This window comes from Solea senegalensis, linkage group LG21, assembly GCF_019176455.1.
Source record: "Solea senegalensis isolate Sse05_10M linkage group LG21, IFAPA_SoseM_1, whole genome shotgun sequence".
Classification (NCBI taxonomy): domain Eukaryota; kingdom Metazoa; phylum Chordata; class Actinopteri; order Pleuronectiformes; family Soleidae; genus Solea; species Solea senegalensis.
The window spans coordinates 9,349,666-9,372,868 of record NC_058040.1 but is presented as its reverse complement, the minus strand read 5'-3'; the positions used below and the strand labels follow the sequence as shown (position 1 = coordinate 9,372,868).

The 23,203-nt window shown below is 40.5% G+C and overlaps 1 protein-coding gene across 2 annotated transcripts in view; it reads right to left on the bottom strand.

Moving 5' to 3' along the window:
* LOC122758175 (astrotactin-2-like) overlaps positions 1-23,203 on the bottom strand; it is a 170,213-nt gene that overhangs the window by 80,775 nt on the left and 66,235 nt on the right. For both annotated transcript variants that reach the window (XM_044012144.1, XM_044012146.1), the window contains one exon: positions 10,031-10,181. In XM_044012144.1, the coding sequence (XP_043868079.1) occupies positions 10,031-10,181 (151 nt within the window). The remainder of the gene's footprint in view (positions 1-10,030; positions 10,182-23,203) is intronic.

Here is a 23,203-nt window from a genome sequence, read left to right as displayed (position 1 = left end):
ATTTTGCTAATCACCCATTAGCGCCCTCAGTTTTAATCAAGAACTGAGCATAATGTATTCATGGGACCTTTTTCTTCTAATAAACGTGTCAAAGTCAAGATGCTAGACATTCATCCGCGTGGCAAAAGATCGGAACAAAAGTGTGATCAAGGATTTATATATATACTGTATATACATATATTTTCACAGTGCAACTTTTGAATTTACAGCATGGGGGAACTACTGTATATAAACAGCAAAGACTTAAGGAAGAAAGGTAGTGCAGGAATGTTTCCCTTACTAAGTTTTATGTGTGCTGAGACTTTCATAAAGCAGCACATATCAAAAAAAAAAAAAGGGCTTTGAAACAGCGCAACTCTAAATCACACTGACAGGCAACTGGGAGGAGGGGAAAAAAAAAATCAAATACTCTAAAAGCATATTTGACAGCTTAATCTGGTTTAGAGGTGGCAGAGATGCATGCCCTGCAGCTCCACTGCTGTTCAAATGGGTTAAATTAGGCACAACAGTTTTACTGCTGCAAGAGGGAGAGAGAGAGAGAGAAAATGTGAGGGTGCAATTAATTCCCTGGCTGTTGCTTCCTCATTCACATGTGAAGTCATACTTAATCCTCACTGAGAAAACACACAGTTCGGAAATGCTGGTGCCTCGGGTCAAAAATAGACTTTAGTCTGTCGCTTTCAATCCTGTGTGTGGCGTTTGTTGCACAGAATCATGTATCATGTTTGGACGCATGTGCATAAAACACATACTGCCTCGCACAGGCTCAGTGCTCACATTCTATAGAGGCCGCCTTTGTTTGCAGGCCATTTTCGCCTATGTTTGTCCTCCTCCCTTCTTTACTGACACACCAGATAACAGGGGAAGTAAAGGATGCCTTTGTCTTGTGACTCTGTCACTGCACTCAGCTGCTCTCGGCTCAGCTCGATTGCCAGAGGCCTTAAGGAACTGCTGTTATTTGCTTCCTTTCATGCCGAAGACAGCGGTGACACGCTTTGTCACTGGTGAGCTATCTCTGCTCATGCGAGGGAACACAATATACAAACAAAAAATACAGTATAAACAATAGTAATGGACACACTACTGAAACCATCCATCCACTGCTTTATCCTCCACATGAGGGGTCACTGGTGCACACATTGGACAGGTCGCCAGTCCATCACAGGGCCACATGGAGACAAACGGGAGGAAACGGGAGAACCCGGAGAAAACCCACACACACACCGGGAGACAACTAATTTAAATTGAAGAAATATGAAGAGATTTTTTTACTCTTTCTCAATCCATTAAATTCTGTGAGTATAATTGACAGAAACATATCAAATAATGCACAAGATATTGAAGATGGTTCTCCCTAAAATAAGTGTATTACCTATTTCTAGCATTTATATGCCATGGCTAATCGGGGACATTTTACAATGCAGTTATATTAATACCTTGAATTCATATTTTGGTAATGTTGTTATGCTACAAATATTAATATCTCCCCGTAAAGGCTCGTCAGAACCACACTCCATTGTGCAAAGATCTTAATTACCATCCGTGACTGGAAAAGTGCAACGCAGATCTCTGCGGTGCACTCAATGACACACTTGATCCAGCATTTAACCAACAGTGTAAGGCTCAAAGGATGAAAAAAAAAAAAATATTACAGTGCACTCGCTTTAAACCATAAAGCATTAGAATTCAGTGGTAATGAGGTAAACTGAGATGTGCTATGAAGTGGAGCAGAGGGAGTCACAACGCTCAGTTGCCAGGAACACACGACTGTGGGGACGCGTGGGGGTACGGCGGGCAGAAGGATTAGCAGATGAGGGTTTGCGCAAAACTTTTGTTTGGGTGGCGCTGCCATTGTTTTCCCTCCCTGCTGACTCTTTATGCAAACGAAAGGCAACCGAGCAGAAATCTGATTCCATGCTGACAACTCATCGTTTAATTCTTGACTTCTGGAGTGTGCTACACATTTTTAATAAACTCCAAGACAGTGCCATACACGTGTCACAGAATGAGACTGAAGGCAACAATATCTGTCATCTCTAAGCTGTTATAAACAACTGGAATTTGACAGGCCAGAATTACAGTTTCAGGTGGGGTCTGGAATTTAAAAATACATCTTTGCCAACACAGCATCTGAACAAGTTTACCATGTCCCAAAAGGGACATCAACTGATGAAAGATATGCCACTAATATCCCACCATCTGCTCAGACTCCGAGGACTTCCATTAGGAAGACAGATACTGTAGCAGGATGCAACAATGTGCCATAAAGAAAAACACTGCACCGTTTCCGTAAGAGCACAGAAACCACAATATGCTGCAGTTGTCAAAGTGAAACTCTGGAAAAAAAAATGGCGAGCTGCCAGGAAACGCCGTGTTCACAGAGTTTTGAAGCTCACCGAGCGGCCCCGGGAGACTTGAGAAAGTGCATCAGTATTTCCCCTTTCACACACAAAACACACTGGATGACATGCTACGCTGACCACAGGTTCAACAAGAAGTCGACACCACTGGCTGTTCGCACGGCGCACATCTCATGCACTCTCCCACTTACAAACTGGTCAATAATAATCATAATAATAAAAAAAAAAGGCATGATAATTTAGAAACATTATATTTATTGATATGACCATAAAGGTTGGCCTATTTTAATCCTAACAAAGATCCATTCCCAAAAGGATAAGAAGGATGGATGGAGGATCTAACATCATCATCTTGTAATTGTGAAACTGCATTAAATGAACATTCTGCAAACGGTTTAGATTGTTTTAGGGATTATTTTGAGAAGGAGACAAAAACGAATACAGCTAACGCCATTGTTGAGGTATTCCAGAAAGCATATGAGGGTAATCTCAGCTTTATAAACTCTGTATATTACAGAAAAATGGGAAAAAGAAGCAATTGAAGGAACAAATAACAGAGTTTCATATTTGTAAAACGCAATGCATGGCCACCGGTTCCTGGATTTGGAGAGAATTCAATTTGGAAAAATATGATCAGATTACGAATGAATTGGTATTCAACCGACAGCCATGTTGGAGATCTTGTGGACACATGGATGTAGACCATCATCAGTGTTAGGTAATGGCGTTTAAAAGAATGACGTTATTTTTTCAGTAACAGGGTGATCTAACTAATTACTTTTCCCGTCGTTACAGCGCCGTTAACGTTACTGGACGTAAAATGCGGTGCGTTACTATGCATCGATTGAGTAAACTGTGTAATCCCAACGCACCCCTGGCTCACAGCTAGTGAGGAGGCGGGTTAATAACGAGGTAAGCGATTATGATTGACCAAGGCAGAGTCACGTTTCACACATTCCAGCATACGCGCCACACACACACACACACACACACACCTGCTAAACAGAGACTCGATGAAGCAGCAGAGATGGTGAGTCAGGATTCCGATGTAAAGTTGGCATTTTCATTGTTTGTGGCGATAAAATCACTTCTTCAAGTTCATTGTGATCAAAGGCAAGAACGTACATGTAATGTGTACATTATGTCCCGGAGCAAAAACTCCGTTGTACGCAATTCTAATTTAATGAACTATCTCACAATGGCACACGCATCTACAAAGTTAGTTGCCAAAAACACCGATTATTGAGAGTTTGATTTATTTAATTAAGAATAAGACTACAGAGCTAAACACACTTTTTTGTTGTTTAAAAGTTTACTTTTGTTGTCTCAGGTTGAGAGAGTTTGATTTAATTTGCTAGAGTTAAATGCACTTTATATGGTGTAACTGTTTACTTTTCTTACAAAGATAATACTTGAAGTGCAGGATAAACATCTTGCTGTCTGTCGACGTGCAATAAATATGAAAGTTATGTACTCTGTCTGTTCTACTCATTTCAACTGACTTGTGAAAACTACACAAAAAAAATCCAAATTCTTGACATATATATATATATATGTATACGTATACATATATACATATATATGTATATATATATATATATATATATATATATATATATATATATATACATATATATACACATAAATACACATTTGACATATTTTATAACAGTAACGCAAATAGTTACTTTCCCAGGTAACAAGTTACTTTTATTATAGAGTAATTCAGTTACTAACTCAGTTACTTTTTGGAAGAAGTAGTGAGTAACTATAACTAATTACTTTTTTAAAGTAACGTTCCCAACACTGACCATCATACACCAGGATATGAGATACCGAAAACGTAAGATACTAAGGAAACTTATACTACAAAAAGAGGACAAGTACCTTCTTGCTACTAACAGCAAGCAAAAAAAAGCAATTACGAGATTATGGCATAGAACAGAACCCCTGACCGAAGGGCAGTGGCTGTGCATTGTGGAAAATTTGACACATCAATTGAGACTACAAGAAAAAATGGGACAGTGGACTGATTTTGACAATAAGAACTCGAAAAAATTATATTTTTTTTATGTTGCATCTTGACACTGTAACTGTTCAGAAAAAAATCCTCATAAACAAATAGGTTAAAAAAAAAGAATAAGAAACATTTCAAGTTGGAAACTGCAGGCCACAATGACAAACTGCATAACAGTATATAGTTTTGCACAGAATATTGTTACCATACAGTAAAAAAAAAAGGCTAAACTCTAAACTGTGTTTGATGGGCGACGAGATGAAGACAGAAAAAAGAAAAAAAACAACAACAACCCAAAAACCACTACCTGTCTAAAATGGCTAACCTGCACTTACAGCAGCTGCTGTTATAAGCTGAGGTTAGCGAGCACAAGAATAAGCCATCTGTTATTCACTTTGCCTCAGCAGCAACAGCAGCAACAGCAGCAACAGCAGCAACAGCAGAAACAGCGGAAACAGCGGAAACAGCGGCAGCAGCATCAGTGACAGAAAAAAAAAAAGAGTAATATAATGTCTCCAAATCTCTGTCTTTGACAACATTATAATTACACGCAAATGCATGTTAACTAAGAGCAGTTGACTGCTGTGAGCGACTGACACCGACAGCGGTTTTTAAGCACCGCTTGTGTCATGTCACACCTCTGAGTTAGCACACCCTCTGGGAGAAAGACGGTTAAAATAACATCAACTGCCAAAAATAAAATAAAAGAAAAAGAAAAACACAGAAAAAAAGTAATAAAACTGTGCTTCACAATCCTCCGAGTTACTCTTCAAAGACAAGAGGGCTCTGTCAGTACTTTATGCCTGAATATTAATCAGCCACACACGGAGGTATGACACTCTTCTGAATCATTTTACAGTCTGAAAACATGTATAATTTATATCCTATGAAAGTGAGACAGGATGTTCAGTGTTGCTATACTATTAAGTGAAGTCCAGGGGAAAGAAGAACATTGAACAAGGCAGACTGCATTAATATGAATGCAGTCTCTCTTTTGTCTTTTGTTCTCTTTATTAAAAGTGATAATTCTTGTCCCAGGATACAGTATGGGTCTAGTAGTTGCACGCTGCTGTATGTAAAACTGTGAAATAGTGCTGTATATGCAGAATCACTCACTCTCACTCATCGTCCACCGCTTTATCCTCCACATGAGGGTCACGGGAGACAACCCCGTTGACATCGGTGGAAAGGTGTGGAGCAGTGTGAACAGGTCCATCACAGGGCCACACATAGAGACAAAAAAAAAACACTCACTCTCACACTCACGCTCAATTTAGAGTCCAATTTGCCTAATCCCTAAATCCCCTGTGGGAGGACACTGGAGAACACCCACCCGGAGAAAACCCACGCACACACGGGTGTCACACTACGCCATCCGCGTGGCCGTGTGTGGAAATGTTACGTTCAGGGGCTTGCTGTGAGATATAGACGTTGAAGAATAAGGCCCATTAAAATGTGCTCATTCATATTTTATTTATACTCGGCGTGGTCCACTTCTCTCCGCCTACTCAAATGGGATTCATTTTAGTGGCATATGGTTTAATGTAAAATAACTATACACGCACAATTATGGCCCTCAGCCCTCTATAGAATGCAAATTCTACCACACTGTTCGTTTAAATACAATGTTTACAATTTTTTGCTGTACAAATTGTTTTTATTTCACAGCTATCCCTGATTCCAGAGCTTCAAATAATACAACTATAACCATTACTACATATTATATAGCTACTCATTACTGGTAACGTTAATATTATTAAAAATCATCCATCCTCTATCCACGGCTTGTCCTTTTCTGAGGCTCACGTGAGGAGCTGCAACCAGTCGTGCGTGTCACACCCTGGACGAGATGAAACTAATAGTGACGGCGGTAATTGTTATTCATATTATCGATTTGTGAAATCTCTATTTTCTTCTCTTTCCTCTCTTCCTCTCTGTGATCTTCTGTACATGTGACACCTGTGCATGTGACCTCCGTCCTGGGCTAAATGGTTTGTATTTACTGTATAGCACTTTTCTAGTCTCGGTGACCGCTCAAAGCTGCATTACATTACAGTTTTGCCATTCACCCATTCACTCACACTTCCATACAGCGCATTTTTCTATCACTCATCTTTCAAACCCATTCGCACGCTGCCGACGCAGCCGTCAGGAGCAACGTGGGGCCCAGGGACAGACATGTAGACTATAGCAGAGCCAGGAATCTAACCCAACCTTTGAGTTGAAAGACTCACTGTACCACTGAACTACCATTGCCCCAAGGTTTCTCCCATTTTCTTCCCCTGTACAAGGGTTTTTGTCGAGTTGAAGGACAGAGACAGGACACTTGCTGTACACACTGTAAAGTCCTTTGAGGCAAATTGTGTTTGTGATGTTGGGCTGCATAAATGAAATTGAATTGAATTGAAAAATAAAAATGCATCATGAATGATAATGCATCATATTAATGAGAAGGTCAAGTCCCTACAGTCTTTAAAGTGTTAAAAGTTAGACGCAGCAGTTGGGAGCTACTTTTATTTGTGCGTCTTTGCACATTTGCCTACTTAATAAGTGATCAATGCACTTGCGGAGGACCAACAAACAAATGTAAAGAACTGTGTTATTATGACGTGGCGATGAATATTAAACTGTCAGAAAGCTGTGGGCAAAAAGCAATTACTCGTGGAATGGAAACAAAAGCTTAAAAGAGAACAAGAACAGCCTCGAGCTATTGCCTGTGTAAAGGGTGGGCATGATGACTGACGGGAAATATGATTAAGGTTTATTTATGTTGACTCTTTTTTTGTCACACTAATTCAGTGGGAGGTAAATTGTGCAGGTTCAAATCATCAAGGTGAAAGACAAAAGAGGTGAGTTTAAGGTTCAAATATTGTATTATATGGAGCTCATTCTAAAAGGCACAACAGCAAACCTGTCAGTCAACGTGTAGTGTACGCTGAGGCTTAACAGGACTGTCACTAATAGGGCTGTGTCTCATTAACTGGCATCGGTATCACACAAAACGACAGACTGCATAACGCCAGCGTAACAAATGTGCAGGAGGAGGAGTTTTCCTGGACACTCTTGTTTCCTCCAGAGTTAAAAGCTGAGAAACAAGACAGAAAAACAGGGAAATGGCTGTATGAGTGTTTGTCTTTGGTTCGACACAAACAGTGAAAAGACCAGTCGATTTATGGCCCTGTCCAAGCCCTTAATGACTCTCCAAACCATCCTCAAGCAATTGAGATGCCTCATCAATTTAATTACTTTACGACACGGGCCCGCCTCACGCCGTTGAAAGCCTGGCATCGCGAGTTCCCCGTCACCCCGCTCCTGTAAATATCCCAGAAGAGCTTCGTCGATGGGAGGAGACAGCAATGCAATATCTGAAATACAGATTTCCTTCAAGACGATAGCGCAAGCTGGGAACGTGAAAACGAAGCGAGCCGTCATATCCGCAAAGAGATTTCGAGGTTTTCTCAAAGGCAAAAAAAAAACAAAAAAAAACAAGACACGAGACTAAAGCAGACGATATCTGTGAAAAATCCATATCAGGGCACAAACTACAACAGTGTGAGGGCCCCCCACAGTGCCCACGGCACACAAATGATAGTGTAAGAGTCCATACATACACACGACTGCAAAGCGGCACATAAAATAATATGCGTCGCTTGGAAATATCGCAAACACAGAGACAGTATGCAGCAGATGGCATGCAAATTTAACGAGTGGCATTCATGTTGGGGGCGGGTTCATGCGTTTAAAAGAGGTGATTATGCAAACAGTATTTTGAAACATATACTATATATCACTTCTATACTTTAATTACTTAATCAGTCTTATAGCTGCACAGTGCTGTAGTAAGTACTAAGCAGCATGTCTGAAATGGGGTATAAAACAGTCGGCACGTGCGAAAAGATCATTCGGCATCAGTTTTTTTTGTTTTTTTTTTCATAAAGGAAGCTGCAAACAGGACCTAAATGAAAATGTTCTATTCTTCCTTTATTAGTTTGGACATCTCAGTGTCGAACACGGAAAACAAAGGCCAGGCTGTGCTGTAATATCACCGGTGTCAGCCTGGGTGATCTAAAACAATTATAAGAAAGAGAAGCTCATCTCAAAGGAGTCAATACTGTAGGTATTAGGCCTGAGCAGGTAATGGAAATTCTATTGAAATCCCAATACAGACTACTATCATTTTAGATTCATTAATGTCTTGATCTCATTCTACAGACCGAAGAGAACGTCTTTGTTTCTCACAGATCCGCACAAATATCACACAGTAATCCTTTTAAATGTGTTTTTTTTTTTCTGAATGAAAATGAGAATCACGATGTAAAAAAAATGACCATTCCCGCTGTCAAAGGGTAATCAAATCCCAATGTTTCATCTGCTGCTGCAGCTCTTAACAAGCACCGACACTGTGAGTGATAAACTTTATACTTTATTCCTATATGACTACTGTCTGCAAACCGAATTTCCCCTTGGAGACATTAAAGTTTTTACCCGCAGTACCAACTTACCGACCTAAACTATGAGAAATGATTACGTACACACAGGGCCGGCCCTATGCATTTTGGCGCCATAGGCACCGCGGTGCAAACAAAGCTATTTTCTGTGAAAAAGTGAAATTATGTACATGAATGTTAGACAAACACGTTGATAAACAAGTCATAAAACACTACTGTATGTAGTATGGTGGTCAACAGTGAAGTTCACAATAGAAGTATGGACGCTGCATATTCTGCATAGTAATACATCATAGTAAATGGCAATACGATAAATGAATACAGTAAATGGTAACATGCGACAAAACATCGTTACTTTACGGATTTGTTCAATTTGACGCCTCTGAACTTCCATATGCTTTCTTTTCTGTCTCAACAGTTATATATAATTATATACTACATATATATGTTTATATATAGTTTACTTTAAAGTTAAAACAGGGTTTTAACCTCTTGACTTCTTGACTCGAGCCTTTTTCTATTTTATTTCACCCTCTGTTGTATTTTACTGTTTTATTTGCATCTTGTGTTTTATTTCAAAGTTAAAACAGGTTTTTTTTTTTACTTTTTGACTTTAGCCTTTTCCTTTTCATCCCCCCTGTGTATTTTCCTTTTATTGTGAAGCACTTTGAGCTGCAATCCTTGCATGAAAGTAGCTATACAAATAGTTATATATATACATATATATGTATCTATACATATACTTTTTTTCCCTTTGTCATTGTCCGGCACCCCTCCAGTAGATGGGGCATAACAAACTCGACTGCTGGCATGCAGGAGACAGCACATGTGTGTCTCGTGTGTCTTCTGCCAGAGTGACAGCTTTGAATTCAGCTCTGCGACAGTGCGCTCCTGTCCCTTAGAAATCGTCAGTCAGCCCCCCCGAGCTCCACCGGCTAGTTAGCTGCACCTGAACACTTGTCGTGCTGACAGCAGACCAGAGAATAACTCGGTGTTTCGTCGGCCCATCGGTCACTTGACACTGGACATCGCACATGCACACAAACACAATCACGGTGGAATGACTGTAGGATGTGTGTGTACATGTTCTTAATAAAAATCCAGCCACGTACAGTTTAGTCTTAGATGAACCATAGCTAGAACCACATGCTTTTAACTTGTTTAGAACCGCGTAGAAACAAGACAACACACGTAAATACACTTACCATGCAGCCAGATGAGTCCAACTGTCTGTCGGACACACACTTGAAGTTCTTCTTGCAGCCGCCGTTATCTTTGGAGCAGTCACGGACCGGCCCGAATGACGCCAGCAGGTCATCTACTGTCTCAAAGTAAGTGGACATCATGGCCTCCTCCCTGGAATAGATGAGGATAAAATGTGTTATTATCATTATCATAGTTTATTTAATACAATTTGAAAAAGCACCGAACCTTAGGGGGCAGAGCCTTCTCCGCTGCTGCCGCCCCAACCCTCTGGAACTCCCTCCCACTACAGACTTTCCAGACCCACCTGTTCCAACAGGGCATTTCCATAGTTTTAACATTCATTACTTAATTCAGTTTATTAATTTATTACCGACCACGGTCCTTTTTTGCACACATTAAAAATCTGATGTATTGTGATTATTATTGTTGTTGTTATTATTATTTATATCAACAGACAGGCTAAAAACAACTGTCCGATGCAGTTATCCCAGTGTTTATAGAACAACCAGTTAAAATGAGGAAGATACAAATACTTTCGACACATTTCCACGTGGTAACAAATAATAATAATAATTGATGAACTCATCTTCTGTCGTGAAATCCTGTAACATTAGTTTGCTGGTGCCAATCCCAGTTGACATAGTACACCATGAACAGGTCGCCATAGAGACAGACAACTGGAGGAAACTGGAAAGCACACACACAGGGAGAACGTGCAGAAAGACCCTTGTTCGGCCTCTACACTAAAGCGATGATTTAACATGGCGTGTTTACTCTTGAGTGCTTCAGCTTCCTGTTGTGATTGACAGCGCAAAGGCAAATGTCAATAAAAACATAAAATTGTAGTCCAACCCTGGTGTGTCCTAGAGCACGTGTTGTGCTGGAGCAGACAGCAGTGTTTAGCAAAGAATATAGATAAAAGAAAACAGCTGATTTAAAGGTTGTTGTTGTTGTTGTTTTTTTTTTTACAGGAGTGATGCATGCTGGTTCACGGTGGGACTAATCTCTGCTCTGGCATTAATTGTATGTGTCTGACATGGTGTGTTGATGAAGAGCCCAGGGAATCTGCAATCCCCATCCATTAACTCTCCACTAATCCAAGGCAAAGTCATCCAGACCCGCCCTCGCTGGCAATCGGCATAGAAGACAGCAGAGGAACGAATGAGCAAAGACACAGGGTAACACACGCATTCACACTCAATGTTAAAAAATGATTGGTTGTGCAGATGACATTATTATTATTATTATTATTATCATCATTATTAGTATTAATAATGCTTTTAATTTTGATTCTGACATGTAAGATCGCCAAATAAAACAGGACTCCACGGGGAGCTTTGTGGCAATGTGCCTACATTTTATTAGCCTTGCATTAAACTAAACTTTAATTAAGCCACAGTGAATGAAAGTTTTTTGTTGTTGTTGTTTTTTCCCCAGAATTCATTCATAACATTTATAACATGACTGAACGTGTAAAGCTGTGTTTATGCTGAGCGTGGTGGTGGAAATAAATGCATAATAATGACAATACTTCAGTGTTAGGCCAGTTATCATTCCATGTTGAGCATGTTGACTATGTGCAATGGCAGAGGTGGAAAGAGTGCTGAAATATTCTACTCAAGTCGAAGATCCACTTATTTGATAACATCTTAGTAAAAGTAAGTTAAAAGTTAAAGTAAAAAACATAGCTTGCTTAAAATTTATTTTGAGTAAAAGGTACTGAATCTCACATGAATTGTTTATAATTAAAGGCAAACCTTTACAAATTAAAGTGCTGACAAAATAAAATATGTAAACACATAATGTATCAGTCAAAATGGGTCAAAGGTCACAAATGCTTTAACTTTCTCACTCACTCAGGGACCTTAATTAGTCCCAGTTCACCTGTCCTCATAATTCATTCACCTGTCCTCGTCATTCACCAGTCCTCATAAGTCATTCACCTGTCTACATCATTCATCTGTCCTCTTCATTCACCTGTCCTCATAATTAATTCACCTGTCTTCATCATTCTCATGTACTCATCACTCACCTGTCCTCGTCATTCACCTGTCCTCATAATTCATTCACCTGTCCTCTTCATTCACCAGTCCTCATAATTAATTCACCTGTCTTCATCATTGTCATGTCCTCATCACTCACCTGTCCTCATCATTCACTAGGCCTCATAATTCATTCACCTGTCTTCATCACTGACCTGTCCTCTTCATTCACCTGTCTTCATAATTAATTCACCTGTCTTCATCATTCTCATGTCCTCATCACTCACCTGTCCTCACAATTCATTCACCTGTCTTCATCACTCACTGCCAAAGTTTCAATTTCAAGTTTCAAGTTTCAACTCAATTACAGTAACGCGAGTAAATGTAATTAATTACATTCCATCTTTGCCCAAATGGTATGCTGACAAGACAATAAAATTACATTTCAGAACAGATGATGGCGCTGTACTGAAACGTGCCACAGTCAAAGCAAGTCATTGTGAGACGAACATAGGTTAAAACAAATCCTAGGATGTGCATCCTAGCGCTGCACAGACATGACAAAATCAGAAAAGCCACCAGAGCCTCCGAAAGACCATGGCTGTGTGTGCAAAATAAGAAAATCACATGTTTTTGCAGATATTTCACTTCACCAACACGGTTAATTAAAGTATGCTCTCGCTTCAAACTGGGTTTCATTACAAATAGAGACGCTGTGTGTGTGTGCGTGTGACTTTGACACCGTCGGTGCTACAGTTTAAAAATCCTCACAAACAAAGAAGGAATTATGACATTTCCTTCATGCCTTCTTCCGAGAAATGCCAGTCGGTCCAATCCTGTGCAGCTGAGCTGCTGTGTGCACGTCAGTATGCTCAGGCATACACTGAGCTCAGCTGCTTGCTGTCACAGTGAGAGAAGGGGTAAGCAACCCCTGCATTTTTCTTTGCAAAGAAATCAAAAGAACTGTCTCTTGCAATGGGACCACGGGGACCACAGTGTGTTGTGAGGGTGACTTGACTCTACAAACAGAAACAAGATCCCGAATGATGTGAAGACAGATGCCCCGCTGAGCAGAGAGGGTTTGTTGTGTTGGGACGTGTGTCTTTGTCTCTGTGTAGCTTGGGTGCCGAGGTGGAAATCTCATTTCAAAGAAGACACTAGAAATGGGGCCACTGTACCAAAAATATACATATTGATCTGGTAAAGTGGATCAAAATGTCCTCAATCACAGAGTTATTCGTCTTTTTTAATCAGCAAAGGTGGCAAATTGAACTGTTAATGCCTCTGTATTTAGTGCAAGAGAATCTTGTGAAAGAAGTGGTTTTTGTGGCCTTGTCATTGGCTGAAGGCAAAGGTGAGATGTGAAAGCATTAAAATTCATCCGAAAAGGTGGGAATGCTACATTTCTCATGTAATGAAAGAAGAGGGGCACCGTGGAGAGATACGGGCAGATCTTTACTCTGTTTTAACACGTCGCGCTCGTCCTGAATAAAACATTTTTCAAATTAAATATTTGCTTTTCATGTTAGATTTATTGTATGTCAGTGTGTAAGTGGCAGATCTTTCTTGTGTGAGCGGTGAAGTATTGCGATCCGCTGACAGCCCATCAGGACGTCTGCTTTGCTAAATCAAACCTTTCTCTGGCGCTGCTTTGTGCAGATAACAAATCACTGTCGCGCGTTCTGAATATGTGCGTGCTCTTGTATTTTATAACCTCTTTAGGACCTTTTCTAGCATCAACACTGACCTGCCAGGACCAGTCGTCCTTGAGGAGACCAAAAACCTGGCCCTAATGGGGCACAAGTCCATTTTGAGGAGGTGAATTGTGGTTAGGTTAAGTTTAGTGTTAGGGATTAGCTGTTTATGGTCAAGATTGGGCTTTGTTTGGGCCGTCCAACCCTTTTAACCCTTAGAACACAGAGCATGTTGGCTGCTTTTATCCATTACTATGTTAAAACGTACGGTACATGCAGAGGCTATAAGAATGTGCCATATAGAGTGTCTTATATCCTTTTTCTCAGCACAAAGCCTGAATAATATGTGACCTCTAAAGACACACCCCCAGGATGTCCTTATAAGGAGTTGTGTATTATTCCCACAGCAATTTAGCATGGGTGCACCTGCGGGAACGGGTTAAAAATGGGTTAGGGCAATGTTGCCCAGTAAATCCCAGTACTCAAAATCCAAGTATTAATGCAAAGTCAAACATTTCTGCTGTATTAAGGCAGTTTCTGGTCTTCTTCAGCTCAAATACACAGCATTGGTAAACGAGTTGGGTAAAATATATATCTTCATCATAAAGCCATAGTCAGAAAATGATTATCTTCAATTATTGGATTTAATTAAGCATTGCCAACTATATGAAGAGGCAGATAACCATTGCTGCCACTGCTCCATACGTCAATGATCATTAGTATCAATATACATTTCCAATTATTTCCTTTCTTATTAAGCCCAGGCCAAAATGAAAGCAGCTAGGCTTCATCATTCTCATGCCTAATTTGCAAAAAAGCTAAATGGATTAGCCCAGATTTACTTCCTCTGGGCAACAGGCAAAACAGAGCTCTCTATTTGATGTTGGTGCAGGTTCATGCCTATAGGGAATTAGACCGGGAGATATTGATGTGTCACACTGTCCCACTGAGCTGCCAACTATCTGCTCGTGCATCAGAGATCAACCACTGAAGCCAAAAAAAGCCTGCATCATCCAGAATCTGTGGAAACGTGACCCTGTCAGGGAGTAAACCCAAGACCTCGATGAATAGCACAAACAGCAGAGGGAACAGTTTGCACTCTTCTCTGATGCCCACATTCAGTGTGCTTGACTTGATACCAAGTTTATTGGAACCGAATGGTTCACAACGGACACTCGGGCACCGGATACTCCCAAATCACATTCCACTACATACCGCGGGATACTCCCCCCCCCCCCGAAGAAAAAGCTAATCAAAGTGACCGATTATATGCTCGGGGGAAACAAGCCAATGTTCCAGAGCCAAAGATCTAGCAAGTCCAAAGGCAGAGATCAATGAAACACTTAGTGGGCATAGGCTATAGGCGTGGAACAAATTCAGTCACTGCACACTGTGGAAATGATAAAACCTGCCCTCTGAATGCGATTTTCCGTAAGAGAGACTGCCTGATTTGGTGCGTTGTGTTGAGCGGTACCAACAGAATGCAGCCGGGCTCACCTCTAAAGCACCGCTTCTGCTTTGGAAGCAAAGACGGCAGAGTCCTGTTCAGGAATCGTCCATGGTTAGACGTGCCAGGCGGTTTGCGGGACTAGTGACAAATCACCAGCTGGCTGCTGGACTTAGATGGCGGCGTAACGCAGAGAGAAACACTGCTACTGCTATTGTTTTCAAAAAATGTTAAATTGTAGGCTTATTACAGTAGTGATCAGTTAGTCTAACCTTTGAGAGATATTTATTTTTACCTCAAATAATTATCTTTCTTGAGCCCAACAAGAGGTTTTTGTGACTTAACTGAAACAAACTGATCCATGAGGTTATTGGCTATTTATTTGTTCAACATGCTTGATTCAGGAGATGTCGTATATATACATATATATGTGTATATATATATATATATATATAACTGCTGAATTGCATGTTGTTGTTGAAGGTACTACAACAAGGACGCGATCATGTTCTTGGACACCTAATTTCTTTATTTAACTGTTCCTGTATATGCTGACATCTACATCTGGCAACCCCAAAAAAACCACACTTGCTTGTCATGTCTTATTCTTTTTCTCTTTAACAAGTCATTTTTCCTGAATTAGACAGGCAACACATGGCATTCTGGCACAAAGAATGCTGACAAATGTCTCCTTAATCGAGAGAGAAAAGGGGGTTGGGAAAGGTAAGGCAGACATAGGCAGAAATAATGGGTTGCCTCAGCTATGAGGTGCATGTTAAATGGCTTTCCCTTTGGATGGAGGAAATAGAAAAAAAAAACAATCTGGAAGACAACAACAAGTAAGGATATTGGAAAGTTCTTTCAAACGTTGTGCAGCATATTAAATTATGAAACGGAGTCTGCGAACTTGGGTCTCACTCTTTAATTAACAGGCACCCAATAGGAAGGAAAAAGCAATCCATACCATGCATCACTCCACAAAGTCGTTTAAACAATACGCATTGTTACCAGGATCAACACGGTCTCAAATGCTGACAGCCTTTCTTTTTCAAATCATTAGCTAATCAAGAGCATCACTTTTGGCACTCTGACTCTGTTGCTTGACCTAGAAGCTCATTGGTTGCATCTAAACACTGACTAATGTACTTGTTATTAATCTCCCTCTCTGCTTCTTGCTTTTCCAAATGATGAATGACCAGGCGACATTGCCCAAAGTTAGAGCGCTGCTCCAGCATGATTACAGAGCCCGTTATTGGTCTGCCCCTGCACTTGATTAATGCTCTTGTTCCAGCTCCTCGCAAATATGCTGACTCTCATCAAGTACTTTCGTCATTGAATAAAGTGCATTCTCTTTACGCTAGCATGTAATCGCTGAGGGGAAAAAAGACAACCACAAAAAAAACACTTCTGTGTGGGGAAAAAAAAAAAAAGGTAGATAAATCTCAGTGATAACGTAAAAGATTGATAGATCAATCCTTTGGTTTTGTTATAAAACATTCTGACAGAGATCTGGGGGTGTGGTGAAATGGATTTATGTGCTTGAATTTTTCCTGGTGTCCGCCACTTGCAGCCGCGTTAGATTATTGGCAGCGGCGCAGTTTGATGGTTCACTCGGTCACAGCGAGTGACGCCGTTAATCACCGCTGTGGCGTGACATCAGTTACGCTGGGTTATTAAAAGTTCCCTGTTGACAAAAATGTCAGTCACGTGTAATTGCGTCGTCCTTAAATCAATGTCTAACTTGATATTTATGAGGTGTTTGTGACACACTTTGGCTTTGGCTCGACAATAATCAGCAAAAGATGCAAGGCTAATATTGGACAAGATTCATTTTTAATCATGGCGAGCCGGGCAACGAGTGTCATAAATTATTTCAATGAAACACACTCTGGTAAAATAATTGGTAAAAATGTTTTGATAATTTACAGAGTGCATTTTCTAGACTAGTTTAAAACCGCCGTGTCTTATTTTTGGTTGTTAGATGTTATTGTTCTACCTCTATTTGGTCTGCATGCACAGTTTTGTTTTTTTGAGCAGTACAATTCGACTCTGAATTTTTCCGTCGGTGCCTCTTTGTGTTTTTATTCATACGCCAAATCTTTTCACAGCCGTCTCACTTCACTAGCACAATCTCGCCGTTTCCTCAGTCTGCCTTGACATAAAATGAATCACTTCCTGTGTGCAGGGCGGAATTTAAAAAAGTCCTATATGAGAAACCCAGAGAAATTGTCGGGCCAATGCAGACCTAAGAAAAAAAGAAAAAGAAAAAGAACAAAAACACATTAGAGCTTTAACAAAGAAATTGCAGCTTGAACTTCAACACTGACACAGCTGTAAAAACACGGAACACAGCAAAATATAACAAGTTACTTTTTTTGCTTTGCACTTTCTCTACATACTGAACACCTCATCACACCATCAGGACAAAACACAGAGCAGCTCAGCAAACAGAAGAGATGCACGCCAGGTGGTCCTCGCCCTGACCTTCAACGTCTGCAGGACCATGCGATGGATGTTTTGAGTCTGTGGTGGCCAGCATCCTTTTCTTCACTGGTCAGCTGATCGTGGGCAGAGGCTCGGGGATGGCCGACACAGTCAAGGTCAAGGCACTGACAGTTGGAGAATGATTCAAGAGGCTGGCTCAGTCTTGGGGGTGAAAAGCGTGATATTCTGCATGGATTTGCAGAGATGTGGATGTTGTCAAAACTCTTCGACGTCATGGAAAATGTGCCCTACGCTCGACACGTGGTTCTTGTTGAACGGACTGGATAATGCGCCACATGAAGCTCAGTGCTGACATTCAACAACTGCTAATTTACATTTGACCCATTTCCCCTCTCGTTCAAATGCTCGGTGCCAATCTCAGCGGACACAGGACGAAAGGCAGGGTACACGTACACTGGCCAGTCCATCACAGGGTCACATAGAGACAAGCAGCCATCCACTCTCAGACTCACGGTCAATTTAGAGTGTTCAATTTGTCTTTGACTGTGGGAGGAAACCAGCAGAACCCGGAGAAAACCCACACACACATGGGGAGAACATGTTAACTCCATGCAGAAAGGCCCTTGTTCTGACCAGGTCGCAAACTCAGGTTTTCTTGCTGTAACCACGACACCAACCACTGTGTGGCCCCATTTATAGCTCATTCTCTGTTAATCTACTTCATAACTTTGCATACTTGGACATTTATCTATCTGGCAAATTTACTATGAACATTTATAACACATTTGAACATTTTTAGTTCAAAAATTATTAATTTTTTTTTGTTTTTAGTCTCCCTTTCACCCTTATGTGGAGGATAAAGCGGTAGAAAATGGATGGATGGATGGATGGATGGATGTTGTAAAAAGGCAATTTCCTAGCAGGGGTCAATAATGTTTTTCAGATTCTGTTCAGGGTTTCACTCTTAACTGAAACCTTATTAAGTGTGACAAAGCTTACAATGAACGAGTCATACTGTTGAGAGATTCTTTTTTTACCGGAGGCTAATTCAAAACGATGAGTTTTTTTTTGTGAAAGTTGGCTGACTGACCTTGACTTCCCTCAGATGTGTGTTCCTTTTGATACGATGTGGTGTGTGTGTGTGTGTGTGATTCTCACTGCGTAATGCACACAATCCATTGATTATCTGTGTATATTTCTTTACAAGAGCTCTTTGATTTGTAAGCACGGGTAAACTATAGCCCGTGGATTCATAAAGAACAAACATAAGCTGTTTTCTTGGTGTGAAAATATGCTTTAAAATACTGCACTGATAGCCGCTCTCCAGTGTGTGGTGTGTATAAATGTTAGAGATTATCGACGTAAATTAAAGTAATTAAAGTGTAATAAAACTGGGGAAAAAAATTACTTTGAAGCATAGGTAGACAGGTTTATCATATGTTTCTAGCACTGATAGCTATTTTTTTATTGTTTGATTATTACTCAAGCAAGTTAATGAAACCAAATCATGGAGCCACTTTATGCTATTCTTCATCATCTCTATATTGTGCACACTTACTCTGTGAAGCAGACCATTGACATGTGCTATATATATATATGTATATATGGTGTGTGTGTATAACCTGCGGGTAAGCTTAGCCTTCTACTTATCTGAGGCAGGGCTGTGCCGCCTCCTCGTCTGATTTCCGAGCCGTAAGTAAAGAATATATAAATTACCTGAATATCTTGAGATTCAAAAGCGAAAGTAAGAAAAAAAAGAAAAAAAAACTCACGACATCCCAGCAGAAAATTGTTCTCACTAAGAGCAGCACAGAGGAAAATCTGTCCGGATTTATCTCATCGCAAACCAAAAAGACAATTTCCAATGTGTCAAACACCTCAAATACATTCTATTCCATTTGAAATCCACTGGACAAATAAAATTAAACACATCGTCGTGGCTGCGGGATACAAAAGGAATATGGATTTGTGTGTGACGACTGATTAAAATGCACATGCGCCACTTTTCTTTTACTGGATGTCCAGTGTGAGGGGAAAAGACACACACACACACACACACACACACACAGAGAGAGAGAGATTATTAAAGGCAGCTAATCAGAATAAAATACTGCTTGGTTAAGCTGACAGTTACCTTCACTTATCTATTTCATATGGAATAAATTTCTCCGCGCTTTGTCAGTGAGCTGAAGGGCACGAGCGAAATGAGGACACATCCCATAAAAAGCCACAGCCACGGTACATTTCACCACCTCCTATATCAGCATGTCTATCATGACTGAGTGACTACATCAATGCCTGCATAAACACTTTGGAGAAGTGCATCATCCAGAAACTCCCAAAGGTCCCGTGGGACTTTGTTCCACAAAAATGCTTCGGATAATGAGTTGTCTGCATTATTCACAGTAATCCAACACATCCGACAGTGTTACAGAAAATAATTGTTCACAATAAAGGAGACGGTAACGTATCACTCCGGCTGACGTGGGCGTTTGATCAGCTTCTGTACAACGTGCACTTCAAACTTTTAAACTACGTTTAAAATCCTACTTGACCTTGTTTAAGACTAGTTTTCCTCAGACAGGCGGACGGACAGACGGACGGCTTCGCTTCTCACACAATGACGGTTGATGTGCAATAACGCAATGTTGCCTCAAACTGTTGTGAATGCATATTGTAAATGGCCCTCTCTCACCCGAGGTCAAACCAGTGTATTCGGAACACAATGCCGGTGTAATTTCAGGAAGCAGCAGCAGCAAAAGCTCTCCACCTTCATCGCCGCACTATTGATGAATAGCTTAACTTCCCGTAACCCAAGTGGAGCTTCTCTGCTGCGAGATAAACAAGGGAAAAACAAAAAAAAAAGGAGAAAAGTTCTTGCTTTCTGCCGAAGTTCTCAATTTGCAACTAGAGATGTGCTGTTCATCCAACAAGGTCTTTCCATTATATGCATTATAACAGCCGCACTTGAGTGACAGAAAATGCACCACAGAAGCAAATGCGTTTCAAAGCGAAATGGAAAGTGCAGGCTTTCAACTGAGACCTTTACAAACCTGATCAGTTCAACATGTGACACACACATGCTCCACAATGTCCAGCATTTCTCTTGAGATCACCGCTCACAACCCACTGAGCAAATGCAATGGCTAATTGATGGAGAGGTCAGCGGGGACTTGTGTCCTCCTGTGTCCTACAATTTCTTGAAATCTATGAAAAAGATCAATTAAATTAGAGTATCTGCACATTTGCACATTACAACTGAACTCAGTGATTGCTACAACTTAGGTTTTCTGAATTATTGATTAGTTTACTGGTGATTTTGCATCACCCAAGAGTGTTTTTATTGCAAAATAACTCTATTTTAACCGTTAGAACACTTTTTTCCATATCTATGTTAAAACATACAGCTATAAGTATTTGCAATATAGAATGTCTTATATCCGGGGTTTTTTTTTCAGCACAATTTATGGGCAATCTGATGATATGTTTGAACATTTTCACCAACTATATAAACACACCTAATGCCCTTAATATCTAAGGGTAATGGAACACACTACCCTTATACTGTATATCAGGGAAGCCAGCTCACTTTTAAAAGAAGACTTACAACCTTTTTATTCCACCCTGTGTTGTGATTTATTTGCATTTTTCGTTTATTTTAAAGTTAAAACAGGGTTTTTACTCTTTGACTTACTGTCGTATTTGCATTTGTCAATCTTATTTACCTTTTATTGTGAAGCACTTTGAGTCACAATCCTTGTATGAAAGGTGCTATACAAATAAAGTTCATGATCATTATTATTATTATTGTTATTGTTATTATTAGAAATTTGACACAACACCCCCAGGATGTCCATATAAAGCGTCATGTATTATTCTCACAGCAATTTACCAAGGGTGCGCCTGCGGCTAAGGGTTAAAACTAATGTTAGTTGATGTCAAGACAGTTCAAATACGTTGTTTTCAGTGTCTTCCTTCGCGAAGCAGCTCATGACATCCAGAGCAAAAGTTTTGTGCAGCGTTAAATAAGGATGTCATGATGTGACAGTGACAGCAGCATCAACATCATCAGCATTTCTGTCGCTATGGTCGTCCTCTGTCGGGTTCGTCCAGGTGCTGACGCTACACATTAGTCAAAAGGTACATACTGTACTGTGCTTGCAAGTGTGCCGTAGCAGGGCAGTGGATCATAATCACAACAGTTTATGTATGTCGCACTTTTCTGCGTGGTAAGCGATGCTTCATCCCACACGCACACACACACACACACACACACATACGTTAGAGCACTCACAGAGTAAACGTTGTTGTGGCTTTTTGTGCAAAGTACTGAGTGGTTCGGATGAAAAACGCAACATTATCCATGAGCTTATATTTCATTTAGACAGACAGACAGGTAGAGTATGGTTGCTTACCATTGTGCTGCCATAGGGCTTTGTGCAATCTACCCATGCACTTTAAAACCATGTGCAAGATCACGAGAACCTTGGCAACGGGAGATCCGCAATAGCACTTGCACTTAAGCATTAAATACTCCGCACTTTTATACTAGGCACTTTCGCAATTTATCACCAAAAAAAAAACTAGGCACTTTGACTATTCTGGCTTGTCTTAAGTAATGTGTATTTTTATATTTATTATGTGTGATCTAGTCAAAAATGTCTTTGTGAGGTGTGACCCTGTCCCAGTCTTTACTGCTGTCCCGTCTTATTTGTTGTTGTCTTTGTCATTTTATGTTACCATCAACATGCCAAGGGAGTGAAGATGGAAATTAGCCACTGGCTATAATCTTGTATATTTACATGAACATGTCGTAGTAATATGCCTGGTCCCTATTTTAAAAAAACAAAACAAAAAAAACAAACACGTTTCAGCCATCAACTGTAGCCTTCGTCAGAAGAGTCATGTGATGACACTGCGGCGTGTCTCAGCTGTTCCTTACAAAGGTTTGCCAGACAGCAGGGGACGACTATGCCCATCGAGATCCAGAACCGGGCCCCAAGGACCATCCACCGTGACCGTGAGGGAGCCTAGATCCTGTCCCACACCTGGGATGTGGTGTCCTTGACAAGCCTGTGTAAGAAACAGCTGAGCAAGACACGTCACAGTAACATCACATGACTCTTCTGACGACGACTACACTTGACACCTTACTTTACCTGTGTGACTAAATGAGATTTAAACTCAACTCAATGACAAAGAAGATAGTATGAACCTCTCCAGACCACATTATGCAATCATTAGTGTCAATTTCCATCACTTTTGGATGAACGGAACTCTAAAACGATCATTCAGACATGAATCATGTATCTTGTATGGAAATACTGTGCCATATGGGAAAAAAAATAAGAACTCCAAACAATGGCGTGATAACAACGCCTGGAGATTAAAGTTGACATTGAAGTGAGGGGTGTTTTTCATGGAATGTCAGTCGGAATAAGAACATTATTTTCCACGCCAACAGCTCACAGGACTCCTGCTGCTTCCAGATGTGGTTGGCAGGATGTTCTTTGCGTCCATGTGGTATGAGTGCACAGCCTCCAGCATCAACACCGTGGTATCAATGAGACTTTGCTTCTCCAAATCGGAATGTTAATTAAAAAC